At 47.1% G+C, this 16,298-nt stretch overlaps 1 protein-coding gene across 15 annotated transcripts in view; it reads right to left on the bottom strand.

The window, feature by feature from the left end:
• Window positions 1-16,298, bottom strand: part of FHOD3 (formin homology 2 domain containing 3) — a 463,903-nt gene that overhangs the window by 47,169 nt on the left and 400,436 nt on the right. For all 15 annotated transcript variants that reach the window (XM_055324588.1, XM_055324589.1, XM_055324587.1 and 12 more), the window contains 2 exons: window positions 10,551-11,434; window positions 885-1,043 (listed from right to left, as the gene is read on the bottom strand). In XM_055324588.1, coding sequence (XP_055180563.1) covers window positions 885-1,043; window positions 10,551-11,434 — 1,043 coding nt within the window. The remainder of the gene's footprint in view (window positions 1-884; window positions 1,044-10,550; window positions 11,435-16,298) is intronic.

The raw sequence follows: 16,298 nt of genomic DNA on the forward strand, positions 1-16,298 counted from the left end.
ACTGTTAGGGGGCTCATTCTCCCTTTGTAGCCAGTCTTCCCTGGTCCTGTCCACTCTCCAGTCCCTCAGATAAGACTGTGCATGAATGAACCTCAACTATGGGAAGGCTTTAAAGGGACCCAGGGATCCTTGTCACCCAACACCACAAAGCAGTGTCCTCACATCCCCACAGTGAACTGGTGAGTCCCAGGCTATACTGCCCATCTGGAGGAATCTGTGTGCTGGGCTACTTGCTCCAGTCACCCTTTCTTCATTATTAGAAGATGAGCTTTTACTTGCTGTAAAGTGGCAGCAGCCCATGGTGGGCTACCAGAACGGGGCCTGGTAGCAGAGCACTGAGGCTGGCAAGCCATGTGGTCACAGCAAGTGACCCATCTCCCTCCACTGCTGCCATTCAGGTCACCAACTGCTAAAGGCACGGGTGGCATGGGTTCTCCAGTTTATCACCCAAAAGCCATCTCTACATATCCCACTGAGCACCAAGAAAGAAACAGTCATTCACACAGATGTGAACACACGCTGAAAGCCCTACTTGTGAAACTGTCCTTTAAGTATGTTCAGTTGGCAATGACATGAAAGACCCTACCAGTCCCCGTCAGGAGGCCAGCCTAGACTTCTTCTGTGCCGAGGTGGGTGAGTGTCGTCAGAAGGCAGGCAGCAAATGAGCCAGAGAGTGAGGATCACTGAACTTCATAGGCCAAGTGGGGCTCCCCGCCACGACCCAGAAGTTTAAAAAAATGTGAGAATTATTAACATTATTCAGAGTCTGGCTGAAACAAAAATGGCAAGCCACCCTGTGGAGAAAGTCATATTGGATGCAGTAATGCTTTACATATGGGACATGTTAGCAGAACACAAATAATGCCTGATAGAGCTTCTCTTACCTCAATTCCTTCTTTGTTTAAGGCATATTCATCAAAATTCAAAATGGCTATCTTAATCGTTCTTGGAGGAGGCAGCACGGTCAGACCAATATTAATGGCATTGCTCCTCTTGGGGTCCAGGACGATGACCTCCTGCCTTTTTCCATCTGCAGCAGTTTTCTTGGTGATAAAATAAGGAGAATCCAAGATTAGTGCATCATCTTTGGTCCTTTCTGTGTTTCATTATTAAAAGCAAACTCACTTCTTATTTAGAGATGAAAACACATGGCCCCGATCCAGCTCAGGGAAGGACTGGCTACTGCTCAGCACAGAAGAAAGAGATCAAGGATTAGCTCTGAGAAGCCGCCAAGCACGGGTCAGCAGTGGAACTTCGCGAGTCAGACACATTACAAAATAAAATTGATTTTCCTTCAATTGGGAAAAATGTGATATTTGGCAAGGAAAAAAACCTGTTTTTTTCCATAGAAGCAGTGGAAACAAAACTAAAACCTCTCAGAGCTCCCTTCCTGCAGGCTGCAAGGTGTCGGAATGTGCCTTGGTTGGCCCTAGCGCACACGGTATGAGCCCAGAGATGGAGACAGTCAGTACACATGCCGAGACGAGAGGAGTGACGAGGAGAATCCGACAGGGCTGGCCAGTCGGCCCCTCTGCATCCCCCACTGCTAGCGTCTCATGGCTCCTCTCACCATTTCAACATCCTGTGCCCTGCCAACAGAGCACCTGCCACACTCCCACACCAGGGTGGCTGCCCACTGGGTAGGTGAAGAGGGGCCTTCAGAGGCAGGGAAACAGAAGGGAACCTGCTCAAGAAGAACAAGGGATGAATGGGAACAGGGGCCAAAGAGGGGAACAGGTGTCCTCACAAAGCCCTTGCATGTATGGCTTCCCTGCTGACCTTGGTGCTCCTTGGGGACAGGCCCTGGGCTGGTACAAGACCAGAGCCTAACAAGTATGTAAGCTGGTAAGCCAATGAGTGCTAGGGCCAGGATGACAAGGCCTTCCACTTTCCCCCTCAGCTCTCCAGGAGTTAAGGGTGGGTGGCCATGGGGGCATGTGGAAGAGATCCAGCTCAGTGAGTCTCCTGTTCGTGCTCAGATTTCCCTTGAGACAAGGCAGAGCTGGGAGGATGACTATTTCCACTTACGTAATAAGCCCAGGATGACAATGATGAATAAGGCATCATGGATCTCCTGAAGGAAAAAATGTGTTCAGCGCGATGGTGGGTGTGCTCCCAGTGGAAAAGGGCTCAGCAGTGGGGTACTTAACTTCCCTGGGGGTGGAGAGGGTCAGGTTTGGAGGATGGGCCCTAAAGAATGTCTAGAATGGAGCCTGGAACTGGGGAGTGAAGATAAGGAGAGAGGAAGTGGCTTTGTCTAGCTTGCTGGAAAGTGCCAGGGAGGGAGGGAATGAGAGGTTTGGGGGGACACATGCAGGGGGCCTCGGAGCCAGCTGCTCCATTTCCTTGCAGGCAGGCCCAGCCAAGGGCCTGATAATGCTGACTGTCGGTCTCTTGTGTGGAGGCTGAGCTTTCTGGAGAAGCTGGCTTGCTATAGCACTGCAGGCTGGAAGCTGGCAAGGAGAAACAGACTGTGGTTCCTTAAGTCCTACTAAGCTCTTCCAAACTCAATTGGTAAAATTCTATTTTAAATCCTTAAATATGCATTTGGGAATAAATTAAAATATCCTCACTAAGAAAACAGCTGAAAGCATCCCAGCTGTTTTGGGGCCTGGTGGCCAGGAAGAACAATTCTCGTGGGTGTGATCAGTTTTGAATGCCCAGGGACATGTGGCGTAGAAGCATCCCCACTCTGCAGGGCAAACTTACCTCCAATATATTAAATCAAATAAGCTTATTGGGAGCCCCTGAAATGCAGCTTTCAAATCTAAGATAGTATTTTGTGTGTAGAAAGCTAAGGAACGAGAAAAGGTTTGGCAAAATGCTGAGCAGAGGCAACGAAGGGGAACTCAAGGATATGAGGCCTGGAGATGCTGCAGTAGACATCCGGTGAACATGAGGAATGGTGGCATGTAAGGAGGGCAGCATGCATGGCAGAAGGAGAGGCAAATACCCACAGCCAGGCTCCAGTACAGGAGGCAGGGATTTCCTGGGAATCATTAGCTCTTAGCCCCTCATCTATCTAGCCCCTCTCACTCCAAGAGCCTGGAAAGATGCCTAAGCAGACTCAGCCCAATCCAGCCTTTGTGCAAATGAGAAAAAGATGCTCCCTCTGGGGAGACACAGCCCTATGGCAAACAGCTTGAGAGAGAAGCACCACTCAGATTCCAGTCCTTTCCCCTTGGTCAGCATACACATACAGCAATCAACCTGCAGACACCTACGTGATGGCTCTGAGCCTGACATGTCCATTTCCCCATTCCCAACAGAACCCTATGTACACCAGTGGGCACACCCACACACTCCCCTAGGAGTCAGGGAGAAGCAAGCCACCGAGTATCCTGAAATCACAGGGAGAGCTGTCCCCCAAAATAATGCCACGTGTTTTCAGAGCACGTCAACCCACTTGGTGAAGGAAAGAATAAGATTTAAAGTAATATCTGAAATTGAATTTTCCAATCTCTGGATTTTATCCAAGATGTATTTTAAATGCTGTTATTTATAATTAAAACAGACTCCAGTGGATGCTGCTGAGCACACAAGTGCCCCAGGATCCATTCTGCCTGAGACTAAGGAGGAGATCTTGTGGGGATGTCTGACTCTCTCCTTCCCTCCCACAATTACCTAGAGCGGCACCTGCAAGGGTGAGAGCCAGTTTTCTGTGCCAGGGAGCACCATGTCTGTGTCTCAGGATGAGCAGTCATCAAGTCTGATCCATTCCAATTGTCTTTCTGTGGTCAAAGCCCCAGATCAGCAAGTGTGACCTTCACAACGTCCTTCCTGTGACAGAGTAACTATTTGCAGGACCCTACATCTTAGAGCAGATGGTTCTAGAGAGTAGACCCCAACCCAGGAAGCTGACCACTAGGTGAATCTGGGGCTACAGGGAATGTCACAGCCCTCCCCCCAAGCCTTAGCAGTTAGCAATAACCTCTTAAATTGACTATCTCCTCTATACTTCTCAGAAATCCTGTAACTCTTGTGACCTTGGGTGCTGCTTATTTGAAGCCTCTTCTTGGAAGGGCTCACTTCTGCCTTCCTGGAAGCTAGATCTTCAGTCTTCTTGTACAGTTTGGGAAGAGGGAGTTGAATTGGCTTAGGGATCCCCCTCCTGACCCTTCTAAGGGGTCCCTGCTCGCCATGACAGCATCTCTTTCCATGGAGGGTAACCTCTTCTCTCACTAGTTTGGCCATCTATACCACTTCCCCTCGCCCTACAATCTTCTTGGCTGAATCAGAAACAAACAAAAGCCCTACATGGCATCCAGAGCTGAAGCTTTTCCCCAGAGACAGTATTTCTGGAAAGGCAACTGTTGGCCTGCTAGAAGATCCCTGATAGTTGGGGCTTCAGAAACATTGCTATTCTATATGTTAAGCATTGCTGTGTGGTTCTGAACAAGTTTGATTTAACCAGCTTTCTGGAAGCAAAAACAGAACCCAGCGTCTTTCCAGGATACCCTGTACCCTTTAAAGACACAAGGTCCTCTTTTCCCTTAAACACCACTGGACATATTTGGAAAAATGGCATGTTCAGAGACAGCTCCACACTGCCTTACTACCACTCGCTTGTTGGGGCAACTATCTCACCCCAGAGTCCACCTTTCCTGTTTTCACTTTCCACCGAGTCCTAGTCTAGCATGCTGTGCCTAGGGCCTGGGCTCACAGGAGCCTCCTTCCATCCTTTCCTCCCTGAGAGTTCTTGAGACTTGCTGAGGTGGGGGACAGAGCTTTGACTGATGGACTTTTTATCAAAAAATAGAAGAAACAAAATATAATCCAAGGATCACATTCATTGACAGACTCAGGAGCCCTGAAAGGTAACTTCAGCTAGGATCTGACCATTTGTGGCTGTGTGACTTTGGCAAGTCCCTGGATATCTCTGTGCTTCAGTTTCCTCTCTGGTACATATCCCACAAAGTTTGCTGTGAGAATAAAATGAGACAATGGATGTAAAGCAGTGAGAACAATGCTTGGCCATGGTAGGCACTGTAGAAGTATTTGCTAAAACCATCAGCAGAGTATTACTGGTATTAGTACATGTATAGCACTTATGACCATGCTTTGGACATAGTGCTTTCTAAAAATTAGCTCTTACCTATTTCACCAATAGTGATTCCTGCTTATCATTTTTCCTCTATGGACATTTAAAAAATATGTGGTCTACCAATGTATACTTTTCATGACTAATGCATCTACCATGTTTACTGATCCAAGGCACCTAGGACATCAGATCAGATCAATGTCCCCACCCCGGAGAGTGATAGTTCCAGAGGGAAGTATGGACTTGATACTCAATGTAGCCCACAAAGCTGCTTGCCGGGGACATGGACACTTGCATGGGCCTTTGTGAATGATAGAAGATAGCTCATGGGTGTCTATTACAGGCTACGCAGACCCCCGGCATACAGGAGCCCAGCAAATGAGCACACTAAAGATCTTGCAAAAAAAAAAAAAACGTAGAGAACATCTTGGTTTCGGTTTTTAACAAAGACTATCAAGGTGATTTGCACATGCCAAATTCCCTTCTGAAACTAACAGACTGGCCTCTAGGACTAATGCAAAAGGATGTTCTGGAGAAAGAACAGGAGATTCTCCTTTTCCAGAAGATGTAGCTGCCTCCATGACTGATGGCTGAATGGGTAACATTAAGTCACTACCACTAGGCTGGGAGAAATTTGACATCATGTATCGGAAACAGGCCTGATCAATCTACTGACAGTTTCTGAAGGAAAACCAGAAAATGTAGTTTTTTTTAAGACCAATGCTTTATAACTGTGGGTACACAAGAGAATCTTCAGAGATGCAGCTTCTATCCTCTGAGATTCTGATCTCCTCGGCGTGGAGCAGGGCATACGGATCATAGATGTCAAATAATCTCTCATGCAACTAGAGCCACCGATTTAGACTTTTTATAAGTCTACAGCTCTTTTGAGGCAGGATTGTCAAGTAGAAAGTTGTTCTTTCAAGAGGAATGCCATTTAAAAATAGGAAACAAAAGGCAAGGATAAGAGAACATTTCTTAAAATAGAAAAGCAGTAACAGTGTCCTCCTGTCCATTCCAAGATGTAACAAGCACTAGTCCTGCCATTTTTATGAATGATGTAGGATAAAGTCCCAACAGCTATAGACAACACAGTGAGTTTTTATCGATGGTAAAAATGTGCCTGACATGCCCACCAAATGCCAAGCTCACATTCCAGTACAGGGAGCTAAGCTGTCAGTCATAGAGAGTCTTTCCACACTCAGGGGTAAAGCAGCTTGAGAGGCTCTGGGGTTGGATGCAGCTGACTCCTGAAGACACGGCCACACAGTCTGCCACAGCGAACACCAAGCAACCACATCGTGGCTGTGGCTCTTGGAAATAAAACAGAAAACTTGACTCCACCTCTCCATACAGTCCTGGAGCTTCTGCCTGTGGCACACCACAGTGAGGAGGACCAAAGGCCAGAGCAGGACAACAGTGAAGGCACAAGCTTCCTCATGAGGGGCGAGTAGGAAATGAGAAGTGTGGTGGGGGGAGAGGGGACGTGGGTGGTGGCGTCCCATCTGGGCAGGTAAATGGGGCTTGCTTCCCAGTTTCCTGATGCTGCCATGAAGCATCCCTCCTCTGAATTTTTAATTATTTTTTTAAAGATTTTATTTATTTATTAGAGACAGAGAGAGAGAGAGAAAGAGAGAGAGACAGACAGAAAGACAGACAGACAGGCAGAGGGAGAAGCAGGCTCCACACAGGGAGCCAGACGCGGGACTCTATCCTGGGTCTCCAGGATCAGGCCCCGGGCTGAAGGCGGTGCTAAACCGCTGAGCCACTGGGGCTGCCCCCTCCTTTGAATTTTTAAAGACTGATTCTACTAGAAACGAAGGATGCAACCTTTAAAGAGTAGATATTCAGTATATAAAACTTGTCACCCCAAATGGTGCTATGACTGAATGTAGAAACTGCCCTAACAATGTGATCTCCCCCTAAGCTGGAGAACACTCCCATGAAATGCATAACCTCTCAAAATGCTTCTTGGCATCGCGGTCACAGCCCCTGGGTCTGGCTCAGTAAGGTACAGGCTTTGCAAGGATAAATCATTCCTCCTCACTCCCCGCTAACTGCCAAAAGGGTGACGCCATAGGATATTTTCAAAACTGTCTGAGAAAATGACAATGACAATGAGGTCACGACACAGATGTCATAAAGATGTGACAACTGTGGACTTCTCCTAAGTCCTATCACAAGGGAGACTCATACACATGGGCAAGCATGAAGGCAACGTTACCCAACGATGTCTAAACAAAGGCTGTAGTTAGGAATAGTGTTTGAGGAACTGGCCGGAATAGGCTTGCCTTATCATGAAGTTTAGGAAAAAAAGTATTCATTCCCCAGTTCTTCTGCAGCAGTCTTCTATAGCTGAGGCCAGCTGCAAAACAGCTGCATTTCCAATATGGTAATGGAGTGTCTAGTACCCTAACCAGGAGACCCCGGAGAGAGCAAGAGAGTGCTCTTAATAATCATAGTAGGACAACAAGCATATATACCTGGGCCAACCTGGACGTACCAGATACGTCCATACGGTCACCCCACTTAAGTCCCCACGCTGGGTTTTGAATTTCCAGATAGAATTCAGGTTTTCTGAGGGTGATGTTAAGTAAAATAACATTTATGCATGTCCTAAACTTGAATATAAGGTAGGAAAACTTTACTCTCATCTTGGGAGAGTAAAATGGAGTAGGGTAGTGGATACGGGAGTCAACATGGAAAGTGGGGGGAGGATCAATGCCCCCCTTCATTGGTGCCTCATTTTTCACTTTAACTCAATGGTGTACAACTTTGGTTGAGTCCCTGGGGGAGCTTTTAAAAATAACCCAGGCTGGGGCTCACCCAGGCCAAATAAATCATTCTCTGAATTTTCTTAAAAAGCCACTGCTAACAGTTTCTGATATATTTTGAATTGTCAGGATAAATAAGGTTGAAAAGATTTCTCCAAACCCATTTTGGAGCTCCCTCCCCATGATAAACCTAATGAGCCCAAAAAAATAAGACAGTAGGTCCACAAGGCGGGGAGGACCAAGTCTCTTCCTTCTGATTTCCTCTTCCACTCCACACCTATCTCGATCTGTCTGTAACGTAGGATATAAAAACTGCCTTTGGGTACAGGAAGAATTAGGCACATAGATTGAAGATCACTTCTTAGGGGCCCCTCAGCATGATGTCAAGTCCACAGGGGTATTTCCCCATACCTCCAGGGGCTTTCTGCCCTGACAGCTTTCTCTGGGGTCATTCCTATGATCTCCTATGTGACTCACCACATCTTAGACCAGCAGTAGAAACACAACATGATGATATTTAGCACAGGATTTCTGCCTTTCTCCACAAAACATAATTAAAGTCATCTTACTAAAAAGCTATATATATTTCCTGCTGAGAGAGAAAAATAGGTCCAGTTCCAAAAACTATTTGGAAAGGACATACAAAAGCATATTTTTCTGTTCTTATTTCCACTAAGTGGTCACCCAGCCTTGGGTCTGGAACATGAATCTTTATTTGGGGAAGGATTGGCCTGGATGGTCATTAGCATGTTCTGGAACTCTGGTCCAGTATAAGTCTTCTGACAAAAACCGAAATCGATTCCCTTTGCTCTGTGCTGGCCTATGAAGTCTATTTCATTTTATTTGTGTTGCTCTCTATTGTGTTTAATGAAAAACTTCTCACAAGCCAGAATTCGGAAGTGGCAGTTTACAGCTGTGTTTTATGAAAATCACAGCCAAGGATTAGAAATAGAAGTAAAATTGGTTATATCTGTGCTGCTAACATCCATATAAGGGATTCAACTTTCCAGTGTGATGTATTTTCATCTTAAGGTGCATTTTCACCCTTTGTAACAGTTGTAAATTAGTTCCTGCTCACATTTCCTATGCCCCCACCCCTGAGAACAAAGGTATGGGTTTCTGGGTCCCACTGAAGAACATATCTTAATCCATTTGGTAAAATTTTCAATACTTTTCTCTTATGCTCTCATTTTATAAAAACTAGGCAAACAGGTGTCCTTTAGCCAGGCAATAAAGTATTTTATGAGGTCACCACCTACTTGAAGCAAGAATGGAACTTTGGGCTACTATGAGGGCACTGACCAGACTCTTGTCACCAACCAACATAGGGCCAAGAGAAGGAGGCAGGTGGACCGCCCATTTTGGGTCTTGTCAGTGAAGCTTTTAATCTTGCTAATTCCTTTGTAAGAATGAAGTCAGAAGTAACTTCACTGCCAAATTGTTACTCCCTTTCCTTCCTCCCACTCAAGTCAAGGGCCAGCACCTAAAAGTACTGAGCAACCAGAGAAAACCCAGAGGGCACACCAGCCAGATGAGCCCATGTGGGAGATGGTGGCTGAAGGAGACCAGCCAACTAGATCTGGGGGTTGGAGGGTGTGATCGAGGGCAGGCCCTGGGTAACTCCAGGCCACCAGAGACTGTTGTGTTAAGCAGCCAGGCCTGTCTTCTCCAGAATGCAGGCAAGAACTGAAGGGGGCATGTGAGTGGCTCAGCACCACGGGCCACCAGTCCTGGGAAAGCTAGGCACACTGAGAGCAGGTGCCCAACCTCATTTTCCTAAGTGTCATATCCTAGAGAGGACAAAAGGAGGTCTACTTTTGGCTGTAGGAGAGGAGTGACAGGATGTGATGTGCTGTGTTGGATCCCGGCAGTTTGAATTTATAAGCAGGAGGCAGCTCTAATCCTGAGACTTGGGGGATTCCTGGGGCTGGCATAGGTCAGATTCACATCTTTGCTGAGACTGGGGAGAAGCTGACACCACAGTGAAGGCCAGCTCGAGGACAGCAGCAAGCACTTGCAGCCCCTCCACGCCCACCCCTGGGGCACTAACCCTGTCACTTGGCTCCTTGTCTGAAGGGCACTCGGCCTGAGGATGCTGCATAAACTTTCTGATTCAGACCTAGTGCTTGACTGGCAGGTCAGGGAGCCCAACTCAGGCAGCTTTATCCTCACCTGAAACATGATGATTAATGGGAAAACATACGGACCTGAAACTAATTTAGGGTAAGTTTTTGCAGGTTTACTCTAAATATGGGGTTACAGCTGGGGTTCCAACTACCACTACACCAACTATCATCAATCAAGGTGAGAGTAAACAGATGTATCTCCTGGATAAAGTCCATGTGTTGGATAAATTAGCAAGACTGCCTCCCTCCAGTTAACGTCAGCGTCTACTGCTGGGCTCGGCTAATAGTCCCTGGCGAACCTTTTTGTCTTTTCCCCTAGGTTATTAGCTTCTTTGAAAGCTACTTTGCCTAACGGGGTCAGTAGGCCGCGATCCATGTCAGCCACTAAGGGTCCGGTACTCATTTAGCTTGCGTCCAGCCTACCTCACAAAGACTAATCTCTTAAAGGACAGATTTTTATATCAACCGCTTTTGCTTTTTCTTTTTTTTTTTTTAACCGCATAACCAAAGCAGCACGAGGGACATCTTAAATACAACAGATCTCTCGGCCCTACTCAACAGCAGAAAGTAACTCTGCAAATGAAGAAGCACTTGGGATGCTAGCAGTACCTTGGAGACGGACAGTTCCTTAGATTTGGACTCAAACAGGTGCTCCAGCCTGGAAGTGTCCACCTTGATAGGTTCCAGTTTCGACCACAGGAATTCTCTGCAGCGCCGGTTGTTCTTACACGGCCACTCGAAAGGCCGCACTTCATTCCAGAAGAGACGGATGGTCTTCTTTTTCTTGGTGAATGCCGGCTGACCCCGGGGGACCTGGGGCCACCCTAAGCCCTGAGGAGCGTTGAATACCGGAGGAGGAGCCAATAAATTACCGGGGACCGGAGGGGGAGGCACGACGCTGTCCAGCAGGGGCGGTGGGGGCGGGGGCGGCAAACCCAGGAAGGTGGGCGGGGGCGGGGGCGGGGGCCCCGGGGCCTCCCTGGGACCCAGGTCCACGTCCAGGACGTCCACGTCGTCCTCCTCCCCCAGGTCGGTGAAATCCATGTCTTGGATTCTGAGCTCCCGCGGGTTGGCCATGAGCTGGTCCCAGATGTAATCGGATTCCGTCTTGGGCTGTGCGGATGCTTTCTCTGGGGCCTTGTCACTCGGCTCGGCGTCAGGCGGGACGGACCCTCTCCCTAGGTCCCCGCTGTTGAATCTCTCAGCGAAGGCCCTCACGCTGCCCCGATTGTCCAGGCAGCCGACGTCCACCCTCCGGACGCTCTCGTCCTGGGCCAGCGAGTGGGCCTGCAGGGTGGATATCCTGCTCGCCAGGCTGGCCACGGCCTCCGCGCCCGGCTCGGTCCTCCGGCTCTCGCCCTCCGCTCTCTCCTCGTCATCCGTGGGCTTTCTGTTATGGGCATACAGCATGTCCAGCATGAACCGTTTGTTGGTGAGGATGTCGCCGCACTGTTCATTTACACTGGCATCCTGAACGCCCCCGGACCACAAACCTGGAAGCACAGAGGAGAGAAGAAAGTGAGCAAATGGCAGGTGCCTCCGTGTCGAGGGAAACCAGCTAGCGGGGAGCGGGGCCTAACGCACAGAGTGACTTCGGAGAGGACACAGGTAGGCGAATGAACTGGAAGATGGCCACAGCTGGCGTGATGCTCTTGACCGGAAGAGGGGCTGCCTCAAGGTCACAATAACCTGCTCCAGGACCCAAGACTCTTGTAGTTAGGACATCGCTCTCAGCTCCCACCTTGGCTCAGGAGAGTACTTTCCTCACTTTTCCTGCCCACAGACCCACCCAGCCACACGTAATAAGGGGCTTTGGTCCTAACCAGACACAGGGAGGCAAGGAAGATGCTCCCTCGCCCACCGCAGGACAGGTGGAAAAGCTGTGGAGTTAGGTCTCCCCTCCCCCCACCCCCACCCCACATTAGCTCAAAGTGCCTGGGGAAATGCACAAACCATCGCACAGCTTGTACACTAAATCCATGGCCACCGGTCTTCAGGAAACCCCTAATGCTTCCTGGCAGCCTCATCTGCGACCTCTCCTGGGTGACTTTTCCCACCTCCCCTCTCTCCTCTCACCTCCCCGCTGTCTCATCTGCACACAAGCATGGCCTTGCTTCCTAGTTCCACAGCTTAACAGAAGCCAGAGATCTCCCAGGGCCTCATCTAGCCCCCCCGCTTCCCGCACCTGAACCCCAACCATGGCTTCCCTCCTGTGACTACCGACAGACTGGCCCTCTTAGCAGGGTCACGCACTCCACGTGTGCATTTGGAAGCCATTCTGGTGCTTCTCTGTCCTGCATTTCCCATGCTCCTCCCACTAGACCTTCCTACTGGCATGTAAACTTGGTATGACTTCACCCATCTTAAAACAATTCAACTCCACTTAGCCCTCCAGCTATAATCCAACTTCTCTCCTTTCCCAGGTGGCCTAAAACTTTCCTGCTGCACTAGACCCAGAAGAGGACTCCCTCCTTTATTTACATCCTTCACGTGGCTTCCAGGGCATTGTACTCACCTGGTCTGCTTCCCTTTTTTCTGGATGCTCTTTCTCATTCTCCTATGCCACTTCCTCCTTATCTTTACCTTTTAGATGTCCTCAGACCTCTTGTGTCCTTGCACACTTAGTTACCATCTCATCCAGTCTTCAGGCTTTAGGTACCACCTCTGCCCTCATCCCCACCCTCTCTCTGAACCCATTTCTTCTACACCCCTTTCCTATCTCAGACATGGCAACTTTCATCCATCTTGCTGCCAATTCCACAAATCTCAGTCATGTAACTCCTGTTCTTTCACGTGGGCATCTAACATACCAGGGTGTCCTGTTAGCTAAGACTTCATGTCACATCCAGAATCTACCCACTTCTCTCATCACCTGCCCTGCTATGGCCTTTGTCTGAGCCAGCATGGTTTCTTGCCTGCAACACTGCAGGAGTGTCCCCTAGCTGGTCCCAATTTCCACTCATGTCCCTCTAGAGTCTGTGGTTAACAGCGATGTTGATGTGTTAAAACGCCCGATCCCATCTTTTTGCTCAAAGACTTCTAATAGTGCCACATTTTGCCAAGAAAAAAGCCAGTGATCTTTCATCATTCCCGAGCCTTGCAAGTACCCACCTTAATTTTTTTTGATGAACATCCCTGAACCCCTTTCACTGCAGTAGCTGCTTGACATTCCTAGACCTCACCGGGCATGATCTGGCCTCAGGGCCTTTGCCCATCCTGGAACAAACTGCACCCGTTTAACCACACAATTTGCTTCTCAACCTCCTTCTAGGTCTTTGCTTAAACAGTATGTTCTCAGTGAATCTTCCCCAACCACCTCATTTAAAACTCTGCAACACTCCCCCTCTCTCCCCAATGCCATTTATCTCACTCTCTGGCTTTAGTCACCAGAGTACTTATTACTGCCTAATCTTCCCCATATTTTCCTTATTTATTTTACTGCTGCCTTTGTCCTGCCACTGGAATGGTTATAATTACTTGTTAAACTGTCCTCTTCATCGGAATGTAAACCGTACAAGAGCAGGGATTGGGGTTTTTTGTTGTTGTTTACTGTTGAACTCCCAGCATCTAAGACACGTCGATGAATCAGTGAATGGTCAGAAATGGGATTCCTCAGAGTTTGGCTCCTAAGAGCCAGCAGGGCTGTTTGGTGGGCATTCAGGATGTGAGGTCCCTCCAATACCCAGGACCTCTGTGGGCACCTGCGCCGGGGGACGGCAGGGACCTCGGTCACGGACGTGAGCATCAGCAGCCTTTGTTCAACCAAAGGAACCATTCAGCCCAGTCAAACCTACTGGGAGGGACACTGGTCTCTCCCACGTGACCCTGCCTTGATCTCAGAGGAGGCATCACTGGGAAGCCACAAGGGCCCCCCGGCACTCTTCTTCCAGTGCAGCTTTGCCCTCTGTTCAGTAGTGGCCCCACCTCACTAAAGGCCCAATACCAGAACAAGGAGCTCTTAGACCCTTGGCAGCTTTCACCAAGTCCGCTTAGGGGACAACCGCCATTGAAGCGGGAGGAGACGGCAAGTGAGGACAGGACAGGGAAAATCTGGGTATCTGCAGTCCCTACAACTGGCCAGACAGGCCCATAAATAGGAAGACCGCTTTGAGATCAGGGGGCTGCAGCGGGTAAGTGGCTGAGTCTCTCTCAAGAGACTGCTTCTCTCCTCCTCCATTTCCTGGGAAATGTTGCAATTTTCTTTTTTTTGTCAACAAAGAGGAGGACACAATTAGGTGATCTTTTAAATGCTGGTTGTCTCCCTTACTCTCTTTACTCACTTAGGTCTTCCTGTATCATTATGTAGTTTTGCTTCTTTGTCTCTAGTAATTTCCTTTGCTCTGAAGTCTACTTTATCTGATATTAATATAGCCTCTCCTGCATTTCTCTGATTAGTGTTAGCATGGTATTATCTTTTCCTGACTTTTCACTTTCCATCTGCCTATGTCATTATGTTGAAAAAAGAGTTTTGTATACATGGCATATAGTTAGGTTATATTTTTAATTTTTTTTTTATTTATGATAGTCAGAGAGAGAGAGAGAGAGAGGCAGAGACACAGGCAGAGGGAGAAGCAGGCTCCATGCACCGGGAGCCCGACGTGGGATTCAATCCCGGGTCTAAAGCAGGCGCCAAACTGCTGCGCCACCCAGGGATCCCTAGTTAGGTTATATTTTTATCCATTCTGCGAACCTCCCTCTTTTAAAATAAAGTCATTCTTGGGTACCTGGCTGGCTCAGTCAGGAGAGCATGTGACTCCTGATCTTGAGGTTGTGGGTTCGAGCCCCATATTAGGGGTAAAGACTACTTAAAAAAATAATTATTATGTTAGGGTTTCAATCTGCCTCTTTATTTTTTGTTCATTTCCTTTGTTTTACTCTTTCTCCTTTTTTGACCTCAACTGGATTACTTGAACATTTTTTAGAATTTCAATTTGATTTTTACTGTTTTTGAGTTACACAGCTTTATATAATTTTCTTAGCAGTTGCTCTGGGGATTACAATATGAACACTAAGTTCTCTGTGTGCTGATACTGATGTTTTACTATTTTGAAGCATAGAATTCTTACTTCCATTTAGATCCTTTTGCCCTTTTTTTTTTACCCTCCCTACTTTAAAAATAGAATGGTCTCAAGTATTTCCTCTACATACATTGAATGCTACATCATAGGTTATAATTTTTGCTTCCACCATCACCTATGATTAAGAAACTTGTGAGGCAAAAGAGTGTCTTTTTTATTTACTATTTTTCCCACTCCATTTTTCTATTTCTTTCTGAAATTTTGAGCCGCCTTCTGTCATCATTTCCTTTCTGTTCAGAGAATGTCCTCTAGTCATTGTTTTAAGAGTGGTCTACTAGTGGCAAATTCTCTTAGTTTTCCTTGAATTGAGAGTGTCTTTATTTTCTCTTCATCCTTAAAGGCTACTTTTTGGAGAAGAAAAAAAAAAGGCTACTTTTGTTGGATCCAGCATTCAGGGTAGATAATTCTAGTCTTTGAGCACTTGACAAATGCTGTGCCCCTTCCCACTCACCTCCATGTCTCAGATGAAATATTTGAATCAGCATTCCTCTATAGATGATACACTGTTTCTTCTTACTCCCTTTGAAGACTTAATTTTTCATCTATAGTTTTTCATCTTCTTTGGTGTGAATTTCTTTGGATTCATCCCCATTAGTATTTGCTTAGCTTCTTAAATCTGGAGGTTTATGCCTTTTCCCAAATTTGAGAAATTTTCAGTTATTATTTCTTCAAATATTTTTCCAGCCCTGCAGGCTTTCTCCTCTCCTTCTCAGATTCTGATTAAATGTTAGTTCTACTGATACAGTTTCACAGGTCCCTGAGGCTCTGTTCATTCTTTCAATCTACTTTTCCCCAATTCAGACTTGGTTACTTCTACTGCTCTGCTTTCAACTGCACAGGTTATTTCCTTTGTTGTCTCCACTCTACTACAGAGCCCAACAAATATTTTATTTTGGCCATTGTATTTTTCAATTCTGTAATTTCTCTTTGGTTCTTTTTTTTAATAGCTTCTATTTCTTTCCAAGATATTTCATTTCTGTCATGTATTTCCTGAATGTTTCTAATTGTTCACTGAAGCATCATCATGATGGCTGCTTTAAAATCCTAGTCAGATAATTCCAACATCTGGCTCATCTCAGTGTTGGCATCTGTGGTTTGTCTTTTCCCATCCAAGTTGTGATTGCCCCAGATCTTGATAGAATGAGTGATTTTAGAGTGTATCCTGGATATTTTGGAGATTGTCTGCTAGACTTTGGATCATGTGTATTATTCTCTTTCAGTAGGCACTCACCCTGTTTAGATGTGGTGTACAGGTCTTGATGGAAGTAAATATTCAGCT

The sequence above is a fragment of the Nyctereutes procyonoides genome, unplaced genomic scaffold, assembly GCF_905146905.1.
Source record: "Nyctereutes procyonoides isolate TBG_1078 unplaced genomic scaffold, NYPRO_anot_genome, whole genome shotgun sequence".
NCBI lineage: Eukaryota > Metazoa > Chordata > Mammalia > Carnivora > Canidae > Nyctereutes > Nyctereutes procyonoides.